The 17,911-nt window shown below is 37.3% G+C and overlaps 3 protein-coding genes and 1 long non-coding RNA gene across 6 annotated transcripts; all 4 read right to left on the bottom strand.

Moving 5' to 3' along the window:
* Nucleotides 1–2,127: 2,127 nt before the first annotated feature.
* On the bottom strand, nt 2,128–7,888 carry LOC149678070 (uncharacterized). The gene has a single exon (XM_089836086.1). It carries the CDS (start codon nt 7,639–7,641, stop codon nt 6,391–6,393), a length of 1,251 nt encoding a protein of 416 aa, XP_089692212.1. The 5' UTR covers nt 7,642–7,888; the 3' UTR covers nt 2,128–6,390.
* Nucleotides 7,889–8,137: 249 nt separating this feature from the next.
* Nucleotides 8,138–11,174, bottom strand: LOC149678069 (uncharacterized). Of its 3 annotated transcripts, none has more exons than XR_016366023.1 (3): nt 11,156–11,174; nt 10,752–10,856; nt 8,138–8,588 (listed from the first exon to the last, which is right to left on the bottom strand). It is a non-coding gene; the product is annotated as an uncharacterized LOC149678069 (long non-coding RNA). The 3 variants fall into 3 exon arrangements; XR_016366022.1 differs by having other exon boundaries at nt 10,752–10,937; nt 11,156–11,170; XR_016366021.1 differs by lacking the exon at nt 11,156–11,174 and having other exon boundaries at nt 10,752–11,134.
* A 630-nt stretch (nt 11,175–11,804) lies between these two features.
* Nucleotides 11,805–12,845, bottom strand: LOC149678068 (solute carrier family 22 member 13-like). Its single transcript, XM_089837064.1, has 4 exons — nt 12,631–12,845; nt 12,376–12,557; nt 12,172–12,311; nt 11,805–12,061 (listed from the first exon to the last, which is right to left on the bottom strand). The coding sequence occupies exons 1-4, from the start codon at nt 12,782–12,784 to the stop codon at nt 11,971–11,973; spliced, it is 567 nt and encodes a 188-aa protein (XP_089693190.1). The 5' UTR covers nt 12,785–12,845; the 3' UTR covers nt 11,805–11,970.
* Nucleotides 12,846–12,905: 60 nt separating this feature from the next.
* On the bottom strand, nt 12,906–17,340 carry LOC149678067 (organic cation transporter protein-like). Its single transcript, XM_089836983.1, has 7 exons — nt 17,232–17,340; nt 14,509–14,915; nt 13,985–14,088; nt 13,771–13,925; nt 13,536–13,693; nt 13,239–13,472; nt 12,906–13,025 (listed from the first exon to the last, which is right to left on the bottom strand). Exons 1-7 carry the CDS (start codon nt 17,338–17,340, stop codon nt 12,906–12,908), a joined length of 1,287 nt encoding a protein of 428 aa, XP_089693109.1.
* Nucleotides 17,341–17,911: the final 571 nt, after the last annotated feature.

Below are 17,911 nucleotides of genomic sequence, written 5' to 3'. Positions count from 1 at the left end.
CACGGCGCCAACCAGTTTCAATTAAAGAAGTGTACTTTCGGTTTTTACACTATATACTTTCGAAACTGCTCGTTTTCCAGTCGGTCAAGGGTTACTCGTATACATATGCATACGCATTATGGATTCCTATCTCTTACGTTCCACAAGGCATTTCGCCCCCCCCCCCCCAACCTTATGAGTGGTAAGGAAATTCCTATTTTTTCTCTCTGCGCATGGCCGAAATTTCAAACTCACGACAGAGCTATAATTCCTTTTCCTCCTCGTATTTGGTGGCCAGATTTTTGGCCCTAGTTGGCAATCCATAATACATATCAAGGACCAGGATAGAGTTAAGTATAGAAGTAGGAATGCGGAACGGTTAGTATTTACTTCAGTCCGACTCATAGACCACCCAGTATAGAGCCCCTCCCTCCAACCAACACGTAACGAAAAGTTTAAAATATCTTATTGGCTCACTTAAACTAGGTTTGATGACGTTGCTGTCGGGGACGGCGAAAAATATGCAATTCCTTTTTACCTCAGTCGCTATGACCCTTCCGCCTCTTCTTTCATACCCCCTCCGTCCCGTGGAAGGGGGTTCGGGACTTTGACACGCGCCCGCATTACCGATCTGTTCTCCATTCCTAATTAAATCTATCCCTAACATATCCATAATGGTAGTTGAAAATAACTAAAAAGTGTCCTTTTTCAGGGTGGATCGAAGGCGAATTTCACGAATTGGGGACCTTAACGGTGGCAGCGTTTGTGTCTCAAATGAGTAGAAGCGGAGTCCTGAAAAATTTGAGTGAGAACGTGGTATTTCAGGGTAGAGGTCTATTTTGGTTTGTCCTCAATATGGTCGGCATGGCAGTGACGAGTTTAGATTTTGTGCCATTTTTCACCTTTTTTCTGATGAATTTGGATTTTCACCACACGTCTTGGTATCTCTTTTTGATGACGATAAATTTCACTGGTAGTTTATACAATGGTATTTTCTATTTGTATTTGAAATACGAAACATTTGGATTCGCAAAAAGTCTATTTTTCCTAGCTGTTGTTTTCAGTATTGGCGCAATTTTCCCGCAGTTGATTTTTAGTATCGGCTTTTTCAAGGGCTTGCTTAATAAAACGGTTTCTTTCAAAGTGACCCAAAAGACGCTCTAAAAAAATACCCTAAATCAAAATCTCAAAATTCCCCGACCCTTAATCAAAATCTCAAAATTCCCCGACCCTTAATCAAAATCTCAAAATTCCCCGACCCTTAATCAAAATCTCAAAATTCCCCGACCCTTAATCAAAATCTCAAAATTCCCCGACCCTTAATCAAAATCTCAAAATTCCCCGACCTTTAATCAAAATCTCAAAATTCCCCGACCCTTAATCAAAATCTCAAAATTCCCCGACCCTTAATCAAAATCTCAAAATTCCCCGACCCTTAATCAAAATCTCAAAATTCCCCGACCCTTAATCAAGATCTCAAAATTCCCCGACCCTTAATCAAGATCTCAAAATTCCCCGACCCTTAATCAAAATCTAAAAATTCCCCGATCCTTAATCAAAATCTAAAAATTCCCCGATCCTTAATCAAAATCTAAAAATTCCCCGATCCTTAATCAAAATCTAAAAATTCCCCGATCCTTAATCAAAATCTAAAAATTCCCCGATCCTTAATCAAAATCTTAAAATTCCCCGATCCTTAATCAAAATCTTAAAAGTCCCTGACAATTTCACTCCAATTAGTGGCAGCCTTATAGCCGCTACTAAGCCCATTTAGTAGATCAAGAAGTGATATCTAGTTTATTAGGGAGAAGGTATAAGACGCTTGAGTATTCAAGCGCGCCATAGTCCCTGCAGTCCCCCCTTTCAAAATACAAGTGGGGGGGACGTAAAAGGAGGCCCCGGGCTATTTCGCTACACTCTCCTCAGTCGGAAAATACAAGTAATTTTCGTACTCATTCGCGTCGCGCTGACGTGAGGAGTTTTCAAGAACCAATGAGATACTGCTGGTTGTAATTTAGAGGCGGGCGGGGGGATTAACTCCGGAAATGTGCAGGCGAATTTATTACACCTTCTCCCTAATAAACTATAAATATCACTTATTGGTAGATGAAGCGCTGCAAATAATATAGTGAGGGTGGCCAAGACATGGTAGTTTCATCGTTTTTATTGTTTCGGCTAAAAGTATCATTATATATAGGTTAATCCAAAGATAGATGAATTGTTGTGACATATATACTCTTTTCTAAACAGGTTGATCAATTATTTCCATTAATCATTTTTAATAATTTCTTTTTTTTTTTTAATTTCTTTATTTTTATTTTTTCGTCAAAACTCTTCTTTGTTTGTTTGTTTGTTAAATGAACTACTCGCGAATTTAAACTCGGAAAAAACACTACAAAAAACGAGATCTCATTTGGAAAAAATCTTATACGCATATATCTTCACTAAAACATCTAAGTTATATGTACCATTTTTGCAAATTGATGGTTTACATCTTATTTAATCGTTTAATTTACCAACAACACTCGGTGATGGTAAATATTTTAGTATTTAGGCTTAATTATTAACGAGGCATTTTTGCGGCGAAATGCAATAAAAAAAAATTATAAAAAGATTAAAAAAAAATTATTTTTAAACTTCAAAAAAAAAAAAAAATCGCGAAATAAAAATTTAATATTACGGAAATTTTATTTAATTTTTTAATTTTGAATATTTTAATTGATAAACAGAGTCGTTCGTTAAAAGAGTTTTTATGACGTGCGGGAAAAATTTTTTAATGCTAAAATTTAATATTTAAATACGAAAAAAATTTTATTTGAGGAATTGACTTGACTTAACGGCAGTTGAATGGTTTTAACTGTATTGTGTATACGGAAAAAATAACATACGGTGCCACTACTATAATAAATTCAGCCTAATTTGTACTAAATTTAAATAAAATGAAAATTATAATGAAATAAAATTAATGGCACACCCAAAAAAAAATTTTTAATTTAAAGATTGTAGGCCTACGTATTTTATTTAACTCCCGATAAATTTAATTGTTTTAATTAAATGCAATTAAAATACGTTAAAATCGCCGCGAAAATGACCCAATTAAAATTAGGCGCGTTAGAGAAAAAATTCAAATTTAATTTTTTTAAAATGAAAGTTTGACCTTGGGCTATTTGTAAAAACCGTTGTAAACAAAACCCAAATTATAATTAAAAAAATAAATCAAAGCACCCTCCGTTCTACTTTGATTATTTTAAGCAATTAAGTAAATAATTAATTATTTAAACTAATTAATTATTTAGTCTATTAATAAATTCGCCTATTAAAAAAAATGATATCAGAAATAAAATTGCAACACACATAACACGTGACATGAATATTCGTCATCAGAAGTTTAGCGGTTTACCCTCGTAATAGCGGTTAAGCGTACACCCGATTAATCAGGGAATTAATCACGATTAAATTGATTTAATAAAATCGGTCATGATTATTTAAAAACATATAATCGCGTTAAATCATGATTAAATCTCGACTCTGCTGATTAAATCGTGATTGAACAGCGATTATTTCACTGATTAAAGTCATGATTACAACGTCAAAATGATTCGAAAGTGGAACTATTTTTGGTTAATCTCTCATTTGATTAATTTAAAGTCGTTAAGATTTAATACAGCTAGGCCTGGCGTTACTACTTTAAGCCTTTTATCCCAATTAATAATAATTAATTTCATACTTGATTTGGCTTTGAAGGAAAATTAGGAAGACTGGTCACCCTGCTTACCCGTGTTTTTGAGAAATTTCATGTTAGCCTTAATTTTTTTTGCCTTATTTACTTTCATATCTAGCCTTAAGCAAACCTGAACTCTCCTTAATTACTATCTAAGCCTTGGCTGAAACTACGTAGCCTTATTCTCATATTAGCCTTGCCTCTTATTTTTTAACCTTAATCAAACCTAAACAGCCTTATTTACTTTTATATCTCTAGCCTTACGTAAACCTGATCTCGCCTTAATTACTGTCTAAGCCTTGGCTGAGACTACGTAGCCTTATTTTCATATTAGCCTTTGTTTTGTCTGCCTTAAGCCTTGCCTCTTATTTTTTAACCTTAATCAAACCTAAACAGCCTTATTTACTTTTATATCTCTAGCCTTAAGTGAACCTGATCTAGCCTTCATTACTACCTAAGCCTTGGCTGAAACTACTTTTAAAACTAGCCAAGTCTTAATTAAAATTAGATAACCTTACTGATACTCCTATTAAAATACGCTCGCTAATTGAACTAATTAAGATTTTTAAACCCCATAAATTAAAAATGTGCTAAAATTAAAATCACCAATTGCAACAATATAGACGATTTCAATTTTAGAACACGAAATAAAACACCCCCTAAAAATGTTTTTATGTAAAAAGCACATAAGTAGCATATTTGATGATCTACTAATGCAACATTTATGTTAAATGCTATGTAAACTAATTAAAATTAACTATAGTTAACGCCAGACCCGAGTGATAACCTCTCAATTAAACGCTGTATCCTTACGCCAAATTACTAATAGCCAATTAAAAACCATCCTTAATTAAAAATATAGTTTTCAAAATTATATAAGCATTACTTGAAAAATAATTCCACTTTCGACATATATGTATGTATATACCTTTATAAGTCCTCGTGATTAAATCCCAACACTATAAATAATCGCGATTAAAATTAAGTAAGTATATTAATAGGCGAATTAATTGATCACTATAAATTCCAATTAATCGGAAAACGAATTAGTTTTTTCTAATTAAAATCAAGATTTCGTTTAAATTCAACTCGGATTTATTCGGAAAAAATGTGTGTCGAGTGTACGCTTAACCGCTAAACGAGAGTAAACCGCTTCTTCTGAATCAGAATTACACGTGAATTAATACTGATTGAAAAATAAAATTAAATAATCGCGATTTTTTCCGATTAAATCCGAGTTGAAATTATTTAAGGTCGAGTCGGGACGCTGCTCAAATTTGGATTTTGAAGTTACGAATTTTGGACGGACAGAAAACTACTGTTCTGCGCAATGGCAGTTTGCGACATCCAAAAAGTTACCTAAGAATCTACATCTTTGCCAATTTTTCCCAAATTTAGCCTCATTTTGTAGTGATAAAATCCCAAATAATTGCCCAATTTTGTAGTGATAAAATCCCAAAGTACTACCCAATCGTGTAGCGATAAACCCCAAATAATTACCCAATCGTGTAGTGATAACTCCAAAGTATTACCCAATTATGTAGCAATAACTCCCCAAAGTATTACCCAATTATGTAGCAATAACTCCCCAAAGTATTACCCAATTATGTAGCAATAAAATCCCAAAGTATTACCCAATCGTGTAGCGATAAAACCCCAAATAATTACCCAATCGCGTAGCGATAAAATCCCGAAGTATTACCCAATCCTGTAGCAATAAAACCCCAAATAACTACCCAATTATGTACCAATAAAACCCCAAATAACTACCCAATTATGTACCAATAAAACCCCAAATAACTACCCAATTATGTAGCAATAAAACCCCAAAGTATTACCCAATTATATAGCAATAAAACCCCAAATAATTACCCCAATCGTGTTGCAATAAAACCCCAAAGTATTACCCAATTGCGTAGCAATAAAACCCCAAATAATTACCCAAATTGCGTAGCAATAAAATCCCAAAGTATTACCATCCCAATTGTGTAGCAATGAAACCCCAAAAACCTGATAAAAACTACGTACCAAAACATTAAAATCCCCTACCAATTTCTATCTAATTTATCCTCAAATTACAGCGACGACCACATAAGAGCCCATTACTTTCGATATACCCGTATTTTGTGGTCCATTTTTGCCTTAAACTGGCCCTACTCCAATTGCGATTGCGATCCACACAAATTTCGTATTTCAATAAAAAAATAAAAATAAAAAACTAACTCCAAATTTGAGTCGACCCGAATATCACTTGGAGTAACTAAAATTGGGAGTTCTCTATATTGAATCGGCGCCTTTCTTCATCAGAAGGGAATTTCTTATTTACTTACTCCAAGGTGCGCACGGCCCTTAAAGCGTTCTTGAAATTAAAATTAAACTTTTCGCCTCCGATTATTTTAATTGGAGAAAGTGATCGTAATTAAATGAATTTTTGGTTTTTAAGACAAAGAAAAGGCTTATCCCGCTTTAAGCCTTTGCGTGGTTAGGGTACTACAAATGGTCCAAGGTCAAAGTTGAGGTGTTAGTTAGCCTTTCATTTAAGTCTCATAGTAGGAGTGTAATTCTACAATTAGTTGTTGTTGCTTTGTTAATTAGTAGTACGCGTAGAGTTTTAATTCGATAAAATTAGTTTTAATTCGAGTCTCTCATATTCGGTCGCGAACGGTGGGGGGTTGGGGGGTGGGGGGGCTTCATAGTACGGGTTTTTTGGTGATGAAGTAGGCGTCTTGTCCGCCGTAGTTTTGGCTGTAAACGTGGAAATCGGGAACGTTGGCGTAAGTGGCGTTGACCCGGTTGGGGTTTGGGTTGGTGGCGGAGGAAGTGGTGGGGGTCCGCGAGTTGTTGGCGGCGGAGGGGGGGTGAGGGGCTCGGTCGGCCGAAGAGGAAGAGGCGGTGGTCGGGTTGGGTCCGCCGGACGGTTGGTAGACGTAGAGCGACCGTTCGTCCGCCCCCGTCGAGGAGGCGACGGAGTGTCGTAGAGATTTCAAGATGCCGGACTTGTGATTGAGATGAGTCTGTTTATGCTTGTTGAGGTTGGTCTTGCGAACCGACGCGTACGAACACTGGTCGCAAGCGAACGGCTTATGAGTCCAATGAGTCCGTTGATGCTGCTTAAGCTTGTCCTTGCGTACCGAAGCGTACAAACACTGATCGCATTTGAAGGGCTTCACCGGAGAATGAATCAGCTTATGTTGCTTAAGCTTATCCTTCCTTACCGAAGCGTACATGCATTGATCGCACTTGTAGGGCTTGACCGAGGAATGGGTAAGTTGATGTTGCTTCAATTTATCCTTCCGCGCGGACGCGAAGGCGCAGCGGTCGCACGCGAACGGCTTGTACGTCGAATGGGTAAGTTTGTGTTGCTTCAACTTATCCTTCCGCGCCGAAGCGTACATGCACTGATCGCACGTAAAGGGCTTCACCGAGGAATGCGTCAACTTGTGGAGTTTAAGCTTGTCCTTGCGGACCGAGGCGTACATGCACTCGTCGCACTGGTACGGTTTGAATGACGAATGGATCAACTGGTGCTGCTTAAGCTTGTCCTTGCGAGCCGAGGCGTACACGCATTGGTCGCAAGCGTAAGGCTTAACCGTCGAGTGACACAATTGGTGCTGTTTAAGCTTGTCCTTGCGCGCCGAGGCGAACGAACATTGGTCGCAAAGGTACGGCTTGACCGTCGCGTGGGTCAATTTGTGCTGCTTCAACTTATCCTTCCTGGCCGAAGCGAAGGTGCATTGGTCGCACGCGTGATGCTTCTCCACGCCGCCCAAACCGCCGCCCCCCGCCGGCACCGGACCACCCCCACCCCCTCCGCCCCCGCCACCACCCACGGAGACGGGAGGGGGCGGCGGGGGCGGCGCCAGTGCCGGCGTCACGATGGCTTTGTGCGCGTGGTGATTCCCGATCGCCAAGTTCATAATCGTTTCGAACTGTTTTTGCATCGTGACCGATTGGAGACTAGAATTGTTGGCGGGAAACTCGAAATAATACGCGTTACTAATTTTGAATGCTTTTGTAGTTACACCCCAAAGAGAAAAATTATTACTACTACACCAAATTTAACAGATCGCGAGCACTAAGGCGGCGGCGATCACCGACACAGACCAAACACTTACTCACTAGAAAAAAAATCCAAATTTGAAAAAATGGATTATTTTAGTTTAGTTTAACTAAAACAATTAATTTCAAAAATTATTTTAGTTTAGTTTAACTAAAACAATTAATTTCAAAAATTGGAAATGTTATTTAAATGTTCGCTTAAAATTTTTATCAAATTTCTCTCGGACTAAAAAAATCCACAATTTTTCAAAAATGGATTTTTTAATAGCGTTGTTCTTCTTGTTGTATTTGTTATTTAATTTAAAATAATTATTAATGTCAATTAAAATGGCGGTTATTTAAACTAACATATCATTAACATATAATAATAATCATAATAATATTACACATGCGTGAATTTTACTCAATGTTTAACTACGGATGTCTGGGTTTGTTTGTTTAATTATTTACACGTCTAACGACAAGATGGCGGCTGATTTTTGGATGAACTATATCTAGGAAGTTGTTTATTTACAAGATTAAACATCGTTTACTTTCTAATTAATATACGATAATTAAAAATACCTAAACGTTGTTTTGTGTTATTTAATTTTTAATGCGCGTTAATTGACTCTTGTTTCCCTAAATTTTGCGGTGTTTTTTTTTTTTTGTAAGATTTTTTGACGAAGATCTTATTTTATTTTTATTTGTTTAATTTTGTAGATTTTTAAACGTAATTAATTAATTTAATTAATTTCTTCTTCGTCTTCTTGGATTAACGTAAAACTAAGGCATAGAGTATCGTGTGAAAAAACAGTCTTGAGGTAGAACAGTTCTTAAGATTTTCCAACTGTTAACACATCAACGGGGGAAAAACGTGTTATTATTGGAATTGGAATTGGAATTAACAACAGGGTTGCCACAATTCAAATTCCCTTGGATAAATAACTTTTCAGGGATTTCCCTTACTATTTCCCTGACCTTGTCAATGTTAAAATGGATATTTGTTATAAACAACTGGTCAACTCTTAATTAAGATCTTTTAAAGCAAAAGTTCATTTAACATAACTAATTATACCTTAAAAGAACGGCATTTTTCAAAATATAAAAGGAATTAAATGTTAAAATGAAATAAATGATCTCTAATTACAATATGATAATTAGTACATTTAATTAGTCTTAAAAATAATCAAGGACTACTGCCTCGCCATCTGCCATTGGTTTAGTGTAGTCTGCTAAACCGAACCTCTTATCCCTATGGTATTGGGATGGATAAAGAATGCGCGTGCGGAAATTTGTTTTCACGCTATAGGATAGGCAACTCCCTATCTCGAACGACAGCCTATTCTGTATATACTCTGTTTACAACATCGGTTGTCAGCACGCGCAAACCTAGGTCTCTTATGTAACGTAGCTTTGTACGTGCTGTAAAGAGACGAAAAACTTCAGGATCTTCAGGATTTAAAATATCCGCGAGTTTTTTAGCTCGAGTGCATGCACGGACCTCTAGGCCTTAGTTTCAAATACGTGCCGTAGTTTGTAGGCAATTTCACACGTATCTGAAACTAAGGCCTAGAGGTCCGTGCACTCGAGCTAAAAAACTCGCGGATATTTTAAATCCGGAAGATCCTGAAGTTTTTTGTCTCTTGGCAGCACGTACAAAGCTAGCTTACATAGAGATATAGCTTTGCGCGTGCTGACAACCGATGTTGTAACAGAGTATATAGAGAATAAGCTGTCGTTCGAGATAGGGAGTTGCCTATCCTATAGCGTGAAAACAAATTTCCTCACGCGCATTCTTTATCCATGGTATTGGTGTAATTCTCGCAGGCTGAGAGGGGTAAGGGAGGACATAGCCAACTCGATCACGCGTGTAAAAGGTTCGATTTAGCAGACGCCATCCACTAAACCAATAAGAGATCATTTATTTCTTTTTTGAATATTTAATTCCTTTTATATTTTTTAGAAAAATGCCGTTCTTTTAATGTACAATGTTATGTTAAATGAACTTTAACTTTAACCAATGATTAAAAGTAAAACCTTGATTGTAATTTGAGTAACACCCCAAAGAAATTTTCCCTACTAAAATCGTATTCCCACAGTTTCTTGAAATTCTAAAAATTCCCTTAGCTTTTAGGCCTATCTTAAATTCCCTGACTTTTCAAGATTTTTCCCTAACAAGTGGCAACCCTGTAACTGCAATAATTATACGCAATAACCATAGCTATCGCGGTAAATCTGCCTTATTTTAATTAATACCCATCAGTAAGATAAATAATATTAATTAAGGAACATCAAAAAATGTCATGCAATTGCCGAAAACCAACTATTGTTGAAACAGCATTTAAAAATAGTTATAATTTAAAATATAAGTGCGCAAACTAATGCTTTTTACATAAAACACGATGCAAAATCTATAAAATTTAAATTTATGCCCTACTTATTGCATTTAACAAAAAAAATCGGCAATTTTCAAGCAAAAATCTACGTTAAAAATGCTAGTAGACTTAGTAGCAGACGACAATTAAATAAACGCATCTCCCATCCCGTCATATTAAATTCTCCGTCATGAGTCCCGCAGAACAACCCATCCCAGCTAAGCCTTGTACAAAATATCCATTCAAGTTCCCTCCAAAGATTCTCCGTCTCCGGGACTCTCAGACAAAAAGAACCGTTAGTTGCCAAGGCCTAAACGTCAATAACACAATGCAAGCGTGAAAAAACCAAGCCTATTTTATCTCAATCCGAAAAGACATTTATTCCATCGTAACCCCCGTTAGTTTTAACCCGAATTAATGGCAAAACTCTCAATGCATAAAGTTATTTAAAGCCAATTAGGCCTAACTATAAAAAACGTTAATTTGAAAGATATAGCGTAGCGTTGCTCCGCCCATTATAACGGATAGAAAGTATCGCCCGCGACTTTGCATTATTGCGTAGAGATAATTCAAGGTTAGGGTTAATTTAGGGTTAGGAATTAGGTTAAATAGAAGATAATTAAGTATTAATTTACCAATAATCTCGCCTATTTGCCGCTCAGTTGGGGGGAAAACAGTCTTGGAAGCGGTGGTACTACCGTTCACGTCCCGGCCATATCACGGCAACCAACATTATTAAGCTGACAAAAATCGAAATTATCGATTTTCTCATACGGGACCGAAAACGCGGTGAAATTTCTATGGCCTTTTTTCAGACCTAACTAACAAGGACTAAAAAACCGGGCTTCTCAAAGCGGATTGCCGGTTTTTGTACGATTCATAACGAGATTAAGCAGTTATGTTATGTTCAGTGTGGGAAATAAGAATATTTTGTTGGTTTAATAATAATAATAATAAATGAATCAAAGCCTAAAACGCGTCATAAATTACGAGTAAAAGGACTGACCAAAATTTAAAGAAAATATTATTTCTAACTTACATGAATTGCATTCAATTATTTCCAGGATCTTAAGCCTTCAATTACGACTAATTTGATTAACATTAATTGATCACGAATAATGATTACACGACTGTTCACGCGCCAAGCGATAATCATTTTCATGCACGTGCACCGCGAACTCCATTTGAAATGAATTAATTAGGCTTAAGAATTGTCGTGCTGAAACTGGCGCATGCGCCAGCCGCCCACTCGCCTAGGCAGACTTGGGGGGGGGGGGACGACGACCGATCTTTAAGAAGTCCTTAAAATGTTTAAAAAGAAACACTTTCATTTTTGACCACACAGATTTGGGTCAAAAATGGAAGTTTAAAAAATGAATTTATTTTTCGATCATATACATTATCCTGTACATTACCATGGTAAATTACCGTGTACATTACCATGACAAATTACCGTGTACGTTGCCATGGTAAATTACCGTGTACGTTGCCATGGTAAATTACCGATTTAGAATCTTAGTCCAATGAAATTACCTACTTCCTCCCATAGACCTTATGTTAATTTTGGGTTCCTTCGCATTTCCACCAATAATCCAAAAGTCGCACTTTTTGGGCGATTGAATGAAAGTGGGCTATGCTTTAAGATCAAGTCTGGCGTGTCATGACTCATGTACTTATGGAAACGCACATTTGATGTTTAGAAGTTTTAATATTGAACGTGGTAATTACAAAGCATCGAGAAGTTTTAATTTTTATGAAATGTGTTCTTTTTGGTATTAAAATCTTAAAACTAGAGACATGTACTGTACAAGAAAATGAGGTTAAAAGATTTGATTATGCTAAATTTTGAATTTGCTAAAATTCTGATGTTTCCGTCGCCTGGTTTACGTGGCCCGGATGAAATACTTTCGTTGCCTTGCTCTTGCACCAGTCTTTCATTGGAACCCTTGAAAAAAATTAAGTGATTTCAAATTAGGGTTAGGGATGTACTTGAAATCGTTATGCAATGTCATAGGTTAGATTTGACAATTGAAATTAGAAGAATGCAAGGCTTACAATGGGATTACTTCGCCCTCTTTGAGGGTCTCGGGTAACTTTTTTCCAAAAGTATTTGGTTCGAAACCCAAGATAAAGCTGCAAACGATGCACAATCCCCCGAATAAGCCAAATGGCGCCGCTATCCCATAAGAACTCGCCTGTAATCAACGCGACAAATGATTAAATTAAACCCAAAAATTAGGTCTTAGCTATTAGTAATACCATTTCTTTGACGAACGGTGAAACCATGGCGGCCACTCGGGCGAAACTACTACTGGTTCCCATCCCGATACTTCTAACCGTCGTAGGAAAAACCTCCGCGGAGTAATTATAAGTCAAATGGGTGCACGAAGCGTCAAACAGTTTGACAAACGTCAAAAGTAAAGTGGCGACCCAAGGGGGAGCTATACAACAAAAGCGGTTATTTCGTTGAAAGGGCCGGGGTAATTGGAACCAAGGTCGCGTAAGATCACTTACTGACTCCTAGACACGTGGCAATAAAACACGTGACACCGGTAGTGAAGAAGAGAACTATGAGACTTCTCTTGCACCCGAACCATTGCACACCAATCAGAGCTAATCCCTGAGCGGGAATCTCTATGGCACATACGATGACGAAACTAAAGAACATGTCGCTTCCAAATGTGCCTGTGTTCAATGTTACCCCATAATAGATGAAGATCGTAACGCACCTTAGATTTCAAGGTGAAGAGTAAATTGATTTATAATTTATCGACTCTTATTAGTTTGGTCTATGGTTTTAATCGATGGACATACCACGTGTAAATGAGTATCAATGTTTTCCACCTCATGTTTGGTGTTTTCACGAGATCCCAAACTGAGAAGTGAGATTTTCCCGCCTTTTCTTGCTCCTATTATAAAAGCAGATTTCAAAACCCTTTTTAATAACTCAGTTTCAACTTAGTTTCATTAGTAACGTAATAACGAACAACCAAAGCAAATTTTAATTGGCAAGTAACAATGTCGTAAACGTGCCTTCATTAAGGTATTAACATTGAGTGCCTATCATACTTAACCTAATAATAAACTTAGGGGATAAACTGGACCCAAGCCCTCTCACGTACCATTTTAATGATCCGTTCTAATTGATCCATTTTATCCTTTAGGTCATTGGCGACATCGACCTTGTTCCATCTGGCCACTCTTTTGACCACGTCTTCGGCCTCTTGTCGTCTACCGACACTGAGTAGCCAACGTGGCGATTCTTGGATGAATCTACATAAGTACAACGAATCAACTTCGGTAAGTGCCTTCAAATTTGATTTTAGAAAAAGTGGGCGGGGTCGCAGTGCCGTCTGCTAAAACGGTACATTCGATGGTACGCGCATATCAAAATTCCACGAAACTTACGCGCATAATACAAGTAGAATAATGGTCGGGATAGTGCAAGCAATCTGAATGTTGTACCAATCTCTCAACCAATACGAAATGAGGCCGACGTAAACGCCCCCTAGGGCGTAACCAAATTTGACAGCGATTCCAACGTAACCTCTTTCCTTCACTCCAACAATTTCCATCACTTCAATGACAAATTTTACATCAAATTTGATACATACGTCTCTATTAACCCTTTGGTGGAATTGTTACCGAACTTACTTAAGACGTAGCTAACGATCATAAAACCATAACCAGCGGCCCCGCATAGAAACCTTCCAATAACGAATTGAACGTAGCTCTTCGAGAAGAGGGTCACCAGGGGTGCAATTACAGTGAAGAATAGAGCAACCCATAAGGTTTTTCGGCGTCCAATTCTATATAGAAATCGTCGTGTCAAGTTATTATTTACAAGTACTTATAACGATATACTTACTGATCAGCTAAATGTCCGAGGACAACTGAAGCTACTAAGTCGCCGAAGAGCGTCATGGTACTTGAAAAACTGACTAGCCACGAACGGTCGCATACCAAGTCCCACTGTTAAAATAAGTAGTCGTTAATTCACAAGGAAGATTCGTTGTGGGGGAAATATATATAGGGTGTTCCAATAAAGGGTGGTAGGACAGTGGGATGATCCTATGGGTAATTTTGAGTCGAAAACGTTCTATGACATTTTTCCACATGAGACACGTACCCTAAACATTAGAATTGTTTTTCAGTTTCTTACTTAACTTTAAGGGGTCGTCCATAAAACACTCCAATGATTATAACTTGCGTTAGGGGGTATCCATTGTGGGGGGAAAATAGGTCATAGAAGTACAGAACATTTTCGACTCAAAAGAGATTTCCCGTAGAACCATCCCACTCGTGTACTTCGAACCTACCACCCGTGTAGTATCATTGGATTGATTTTACGACTCCTTTGATAACAATATAGGGGTTTTGAGATTTACTTGCCTCTTCAACGGCCGTTCTGGTGTACAAAGTATGGGAGTAGTTAAAATGGGTACATTTCACGGTTGAATTGCCACTTAGAACTACGTCACATTTCTCGCTTCTGACAATGTCCCCGTACTTGGATACGTCGTAATCCTCACCGTATTTCTGAATGAGCGTGGCGTTCGCGTCGCAGTTGAACGCGATGGTGGGCGCCAAGAATGGACTAGCGTAGTTATAAACGGCGGCGATGACTTCGATGTACATAACCGTGGCCAGGGTTAAGCCTTGCCATAGCCCGAAGGATCCCACGATATCAGTCACGTCGGTGACCTTGGAGGATTTATTAACGGGCATGGCGCCATTTGAGGCATCGATGCCGATTTGAAGACTCCCAGAGTCACCGATGTGGCCCACATTAATGATTCCTGTTGACAAACGAAATAATTTACTATTATAACCTTAACTAGCTAAGCTTCCAGGCGTTGTTCGGTTGTTTTAACGAACTGGGAACTATCCTGTCAATGTAGACATGGGCATTGATTTAATATTAGAAGTAGGAATGGAGAATGGAACGGTTAGTATTTACTTCAGTCCGACTCCTAGACCACCCAGTATAGAGCCTCTCCCTCCAACACGTAACGAAAAGTTTAAATTATCTTATTGGCTGCTCGCTTAAACTATGTTTTGATGACGTTGCTGACGGCGACGGCGAAAAATACGTAATTCCTTTTTACCTCTGTCGCTATGACCCGCCTCTTCTTTCATACCCCCCCCCCAGTCCCGTGGAAGGGGGGTCCGGGACTTTGAGGCGCGCCAAGATTACTCTGTTCTCCATTCCTACTTCTCAAATTAAATCTATCCCTGGTAGACAACAAACAGTACAAAGCAAGTTTTTTTATATTCGGATTCGGCGCCCATAGGTCGCGGGAGTCGCTAGCTACCTCAATGTGACGTGGTTACTAAGATCAAATACATTATGCATGACGTCAGGGGTGAGGATTTTTACACAACCTCCCCTTTAATTCAAGCAGGAACGTCCAGCAAATGACCTGTTCCTGTTTATGTTTCCAAGTAGAAGGAATCTATGTATTTCTGGTGTTACTGATAAATCAAAGTAACCTGTAAAACGTGATTACTTTTAAATATTCACGTGCATGACGTTACCACGTGCACCTTTCTAAAGACGGGACTAGTCTAACCTTCGTGATAGTAGTAGCAATAATAATAATAATAATAATGTAACGAAATAGAATCTTATTGAAAGCTGTTGGGCGGGCCGTTATAATTGTAATACATCACATTATTCAATAAATTAATATCGAGAACGTGTTTCGAATTCTAAAGAACACCCCGAGCTATACGTTTTTAAAAAGATAGAGTTTATTTTAGGAACCTTGGACCAAAAGGGTGTTTCCCCGATTTAATAAAAGAAATTCGAAGATTAACAGTTATTCATAAGCAAATTATAAATGCCAATAAGTTAAACAGACGCTTTGTAGGCCTAGTGTTGCGCAGACGGTCGCCGTGATAGGTTATAGGGGCGCCATAATTGGTTCCTTTGCCCAGTTATATTAGTGGACGCCAGGTCAAACATTTGGTCGCCATGAGCACCATTTTATCTAGATAGGGCCCTGCTTAGGGGTTATTTGACTGATATTTAGTAAACTATTTTTAACGATCTATTAAAGCATAAGTTGATAAGATATGTTCCGTAAGTATGACACTGCTTATACTTCGTAACGCTAGAGACTTAAGCTCCTCTTCTGTCTTTGGAAATGGCTAACGAGAAAAGTTACTGAAAGTTCCGAGACATTTTAACCATTACGGGAAGCTCGTTAGTAATACCGGAGATGATTTACCAAAATTAGTAATTATAAACTTGTTCGCGACATTGGATATGTACGTAGTTCTAAGCTAATGTTCGGGTTTCCTGATATTATTAAAGGGTAATGAATTTTTTCGGGCCCAAGGCGATTTTGATTTTTATTTCAAGGTAATTATCACTCACTACCTGAGTGAATCTCAATGCCAAATACCGAAACGTAGCAGCGTTACGTTATCGTGCCGCGATTTTATAATTCAAATTATATTTTTTTTCGTATAAAATCTATATATATATGATTCTACGAAGTCATCCAAACGTAACAAGGACCTAACAGGATCGTAATCCCGTTAAAAATTTAACCTCCGTAACTTGAAGTAAAACTGCACCTTTTTCAAGTTTACAAATTAGTTATAGATTTAGTTTAATAAGTAATATTAAAATCATAAACATAATTTAATTACCACAACACTTTCGTTAATTTCATTTAAATTGTTATAAATAAGTTTCAGAGAGTCGAAATTAGGGGGGATTTTCTATGGACGATTTTAAGTCGAAAATGTAAGTTCTAAGAGCCACCGTTTCCGAGTTAAGATTGGAGTGTTTCAGGAATGACCCCTTAATTAAAATAGAAATGATTGTCTTAATCAGTTTTTTAATTAAATTTAAGGGGTCATCATTAAAACACTCCAACCTTAACTCGAAAACAGTGGCCCTTAGGGCAAAATCGGTCATAGAACTTTTCGACTCAAAATTTATTTCCCTAAGAACACCGCCCTTCATTTCCGACAAACATTAATTTCAGAAACACTCTGTATAAATTATATTAGATGCCTCAAAATTTACCATTAACTTATAAACAATTAAAGAAAGAAAAGCAATTAAGGTCAAAAATAAGAATTAATTATAATGATCTTACCTTTATCGTTGGTCATTTCTTTATAATTCTGGAATCCGAATAAAACTTGATTGCTTTGATAATTTTCCCCGGACTCCTCGTTCAAATCATCCGTCTTTGATAAACGCATCTTATCCCAAATTTCATAAAACACTGAGCGAGATCGTAAAATTATAATAAATCAAAGAGTTAACACCAATTAAAATATTTATTATCGGCGCGACAATAAGATAATAAAATGAGTATTTTTCCAGAATTAACTGGAATTTCAGTGGCAAAACGGAACAAAACTGTTTATCCAATTCAAAAAAACCAATTAAATTTCTCTTTATCGGATCTTATCTACCGTAGAAATTCTCAGAATTATAATACCTTTTTATTAAATTGTAAACAAAAGTTAGTAATCTCAGAGGTTGTTAACTTTAAATAACTGTATTTTATGAACTCTTAGATTTAGATAACTAGCTGTTAAACCAACGACAAAGGACCTTCCTTGACGTGTCAAGATGCCCGTGGGTCCGACTACCACCGCTCACTTCGAAATTCACTTTCAAAATGATACAGATTCTTTTTTTTTCCTAAAACATTTCTTTGAAACTTTGACTAAAAGCCCACGAAATTATTCAAGGTTTTCTTTATATTGGTTTAACACTTTGGTACTTGGTGGTAGATGACGTGGTTGAGATATTCTACTATCAAGA

This window comes from Phalangium opilio, unplaced genomic scaffold, assembly GCF_054372755.1.
Source record: "Phalangium opilio isolate 3A_F unplaced genomic scaffold, DU_Popi_V2 ptg000042l_1, whole genome shotgun sequence".
NCBI classification, from domain to species: domain Eukaryota; kingdom Metazoa; phylum Arthropoda; class Arachnida; order Opiliones; family Phalangiidae; genus Phalangium; species Phalangium opilio.
This window is presented reverse-complemented; position numbering and strand designations above follow the sequence as displayed.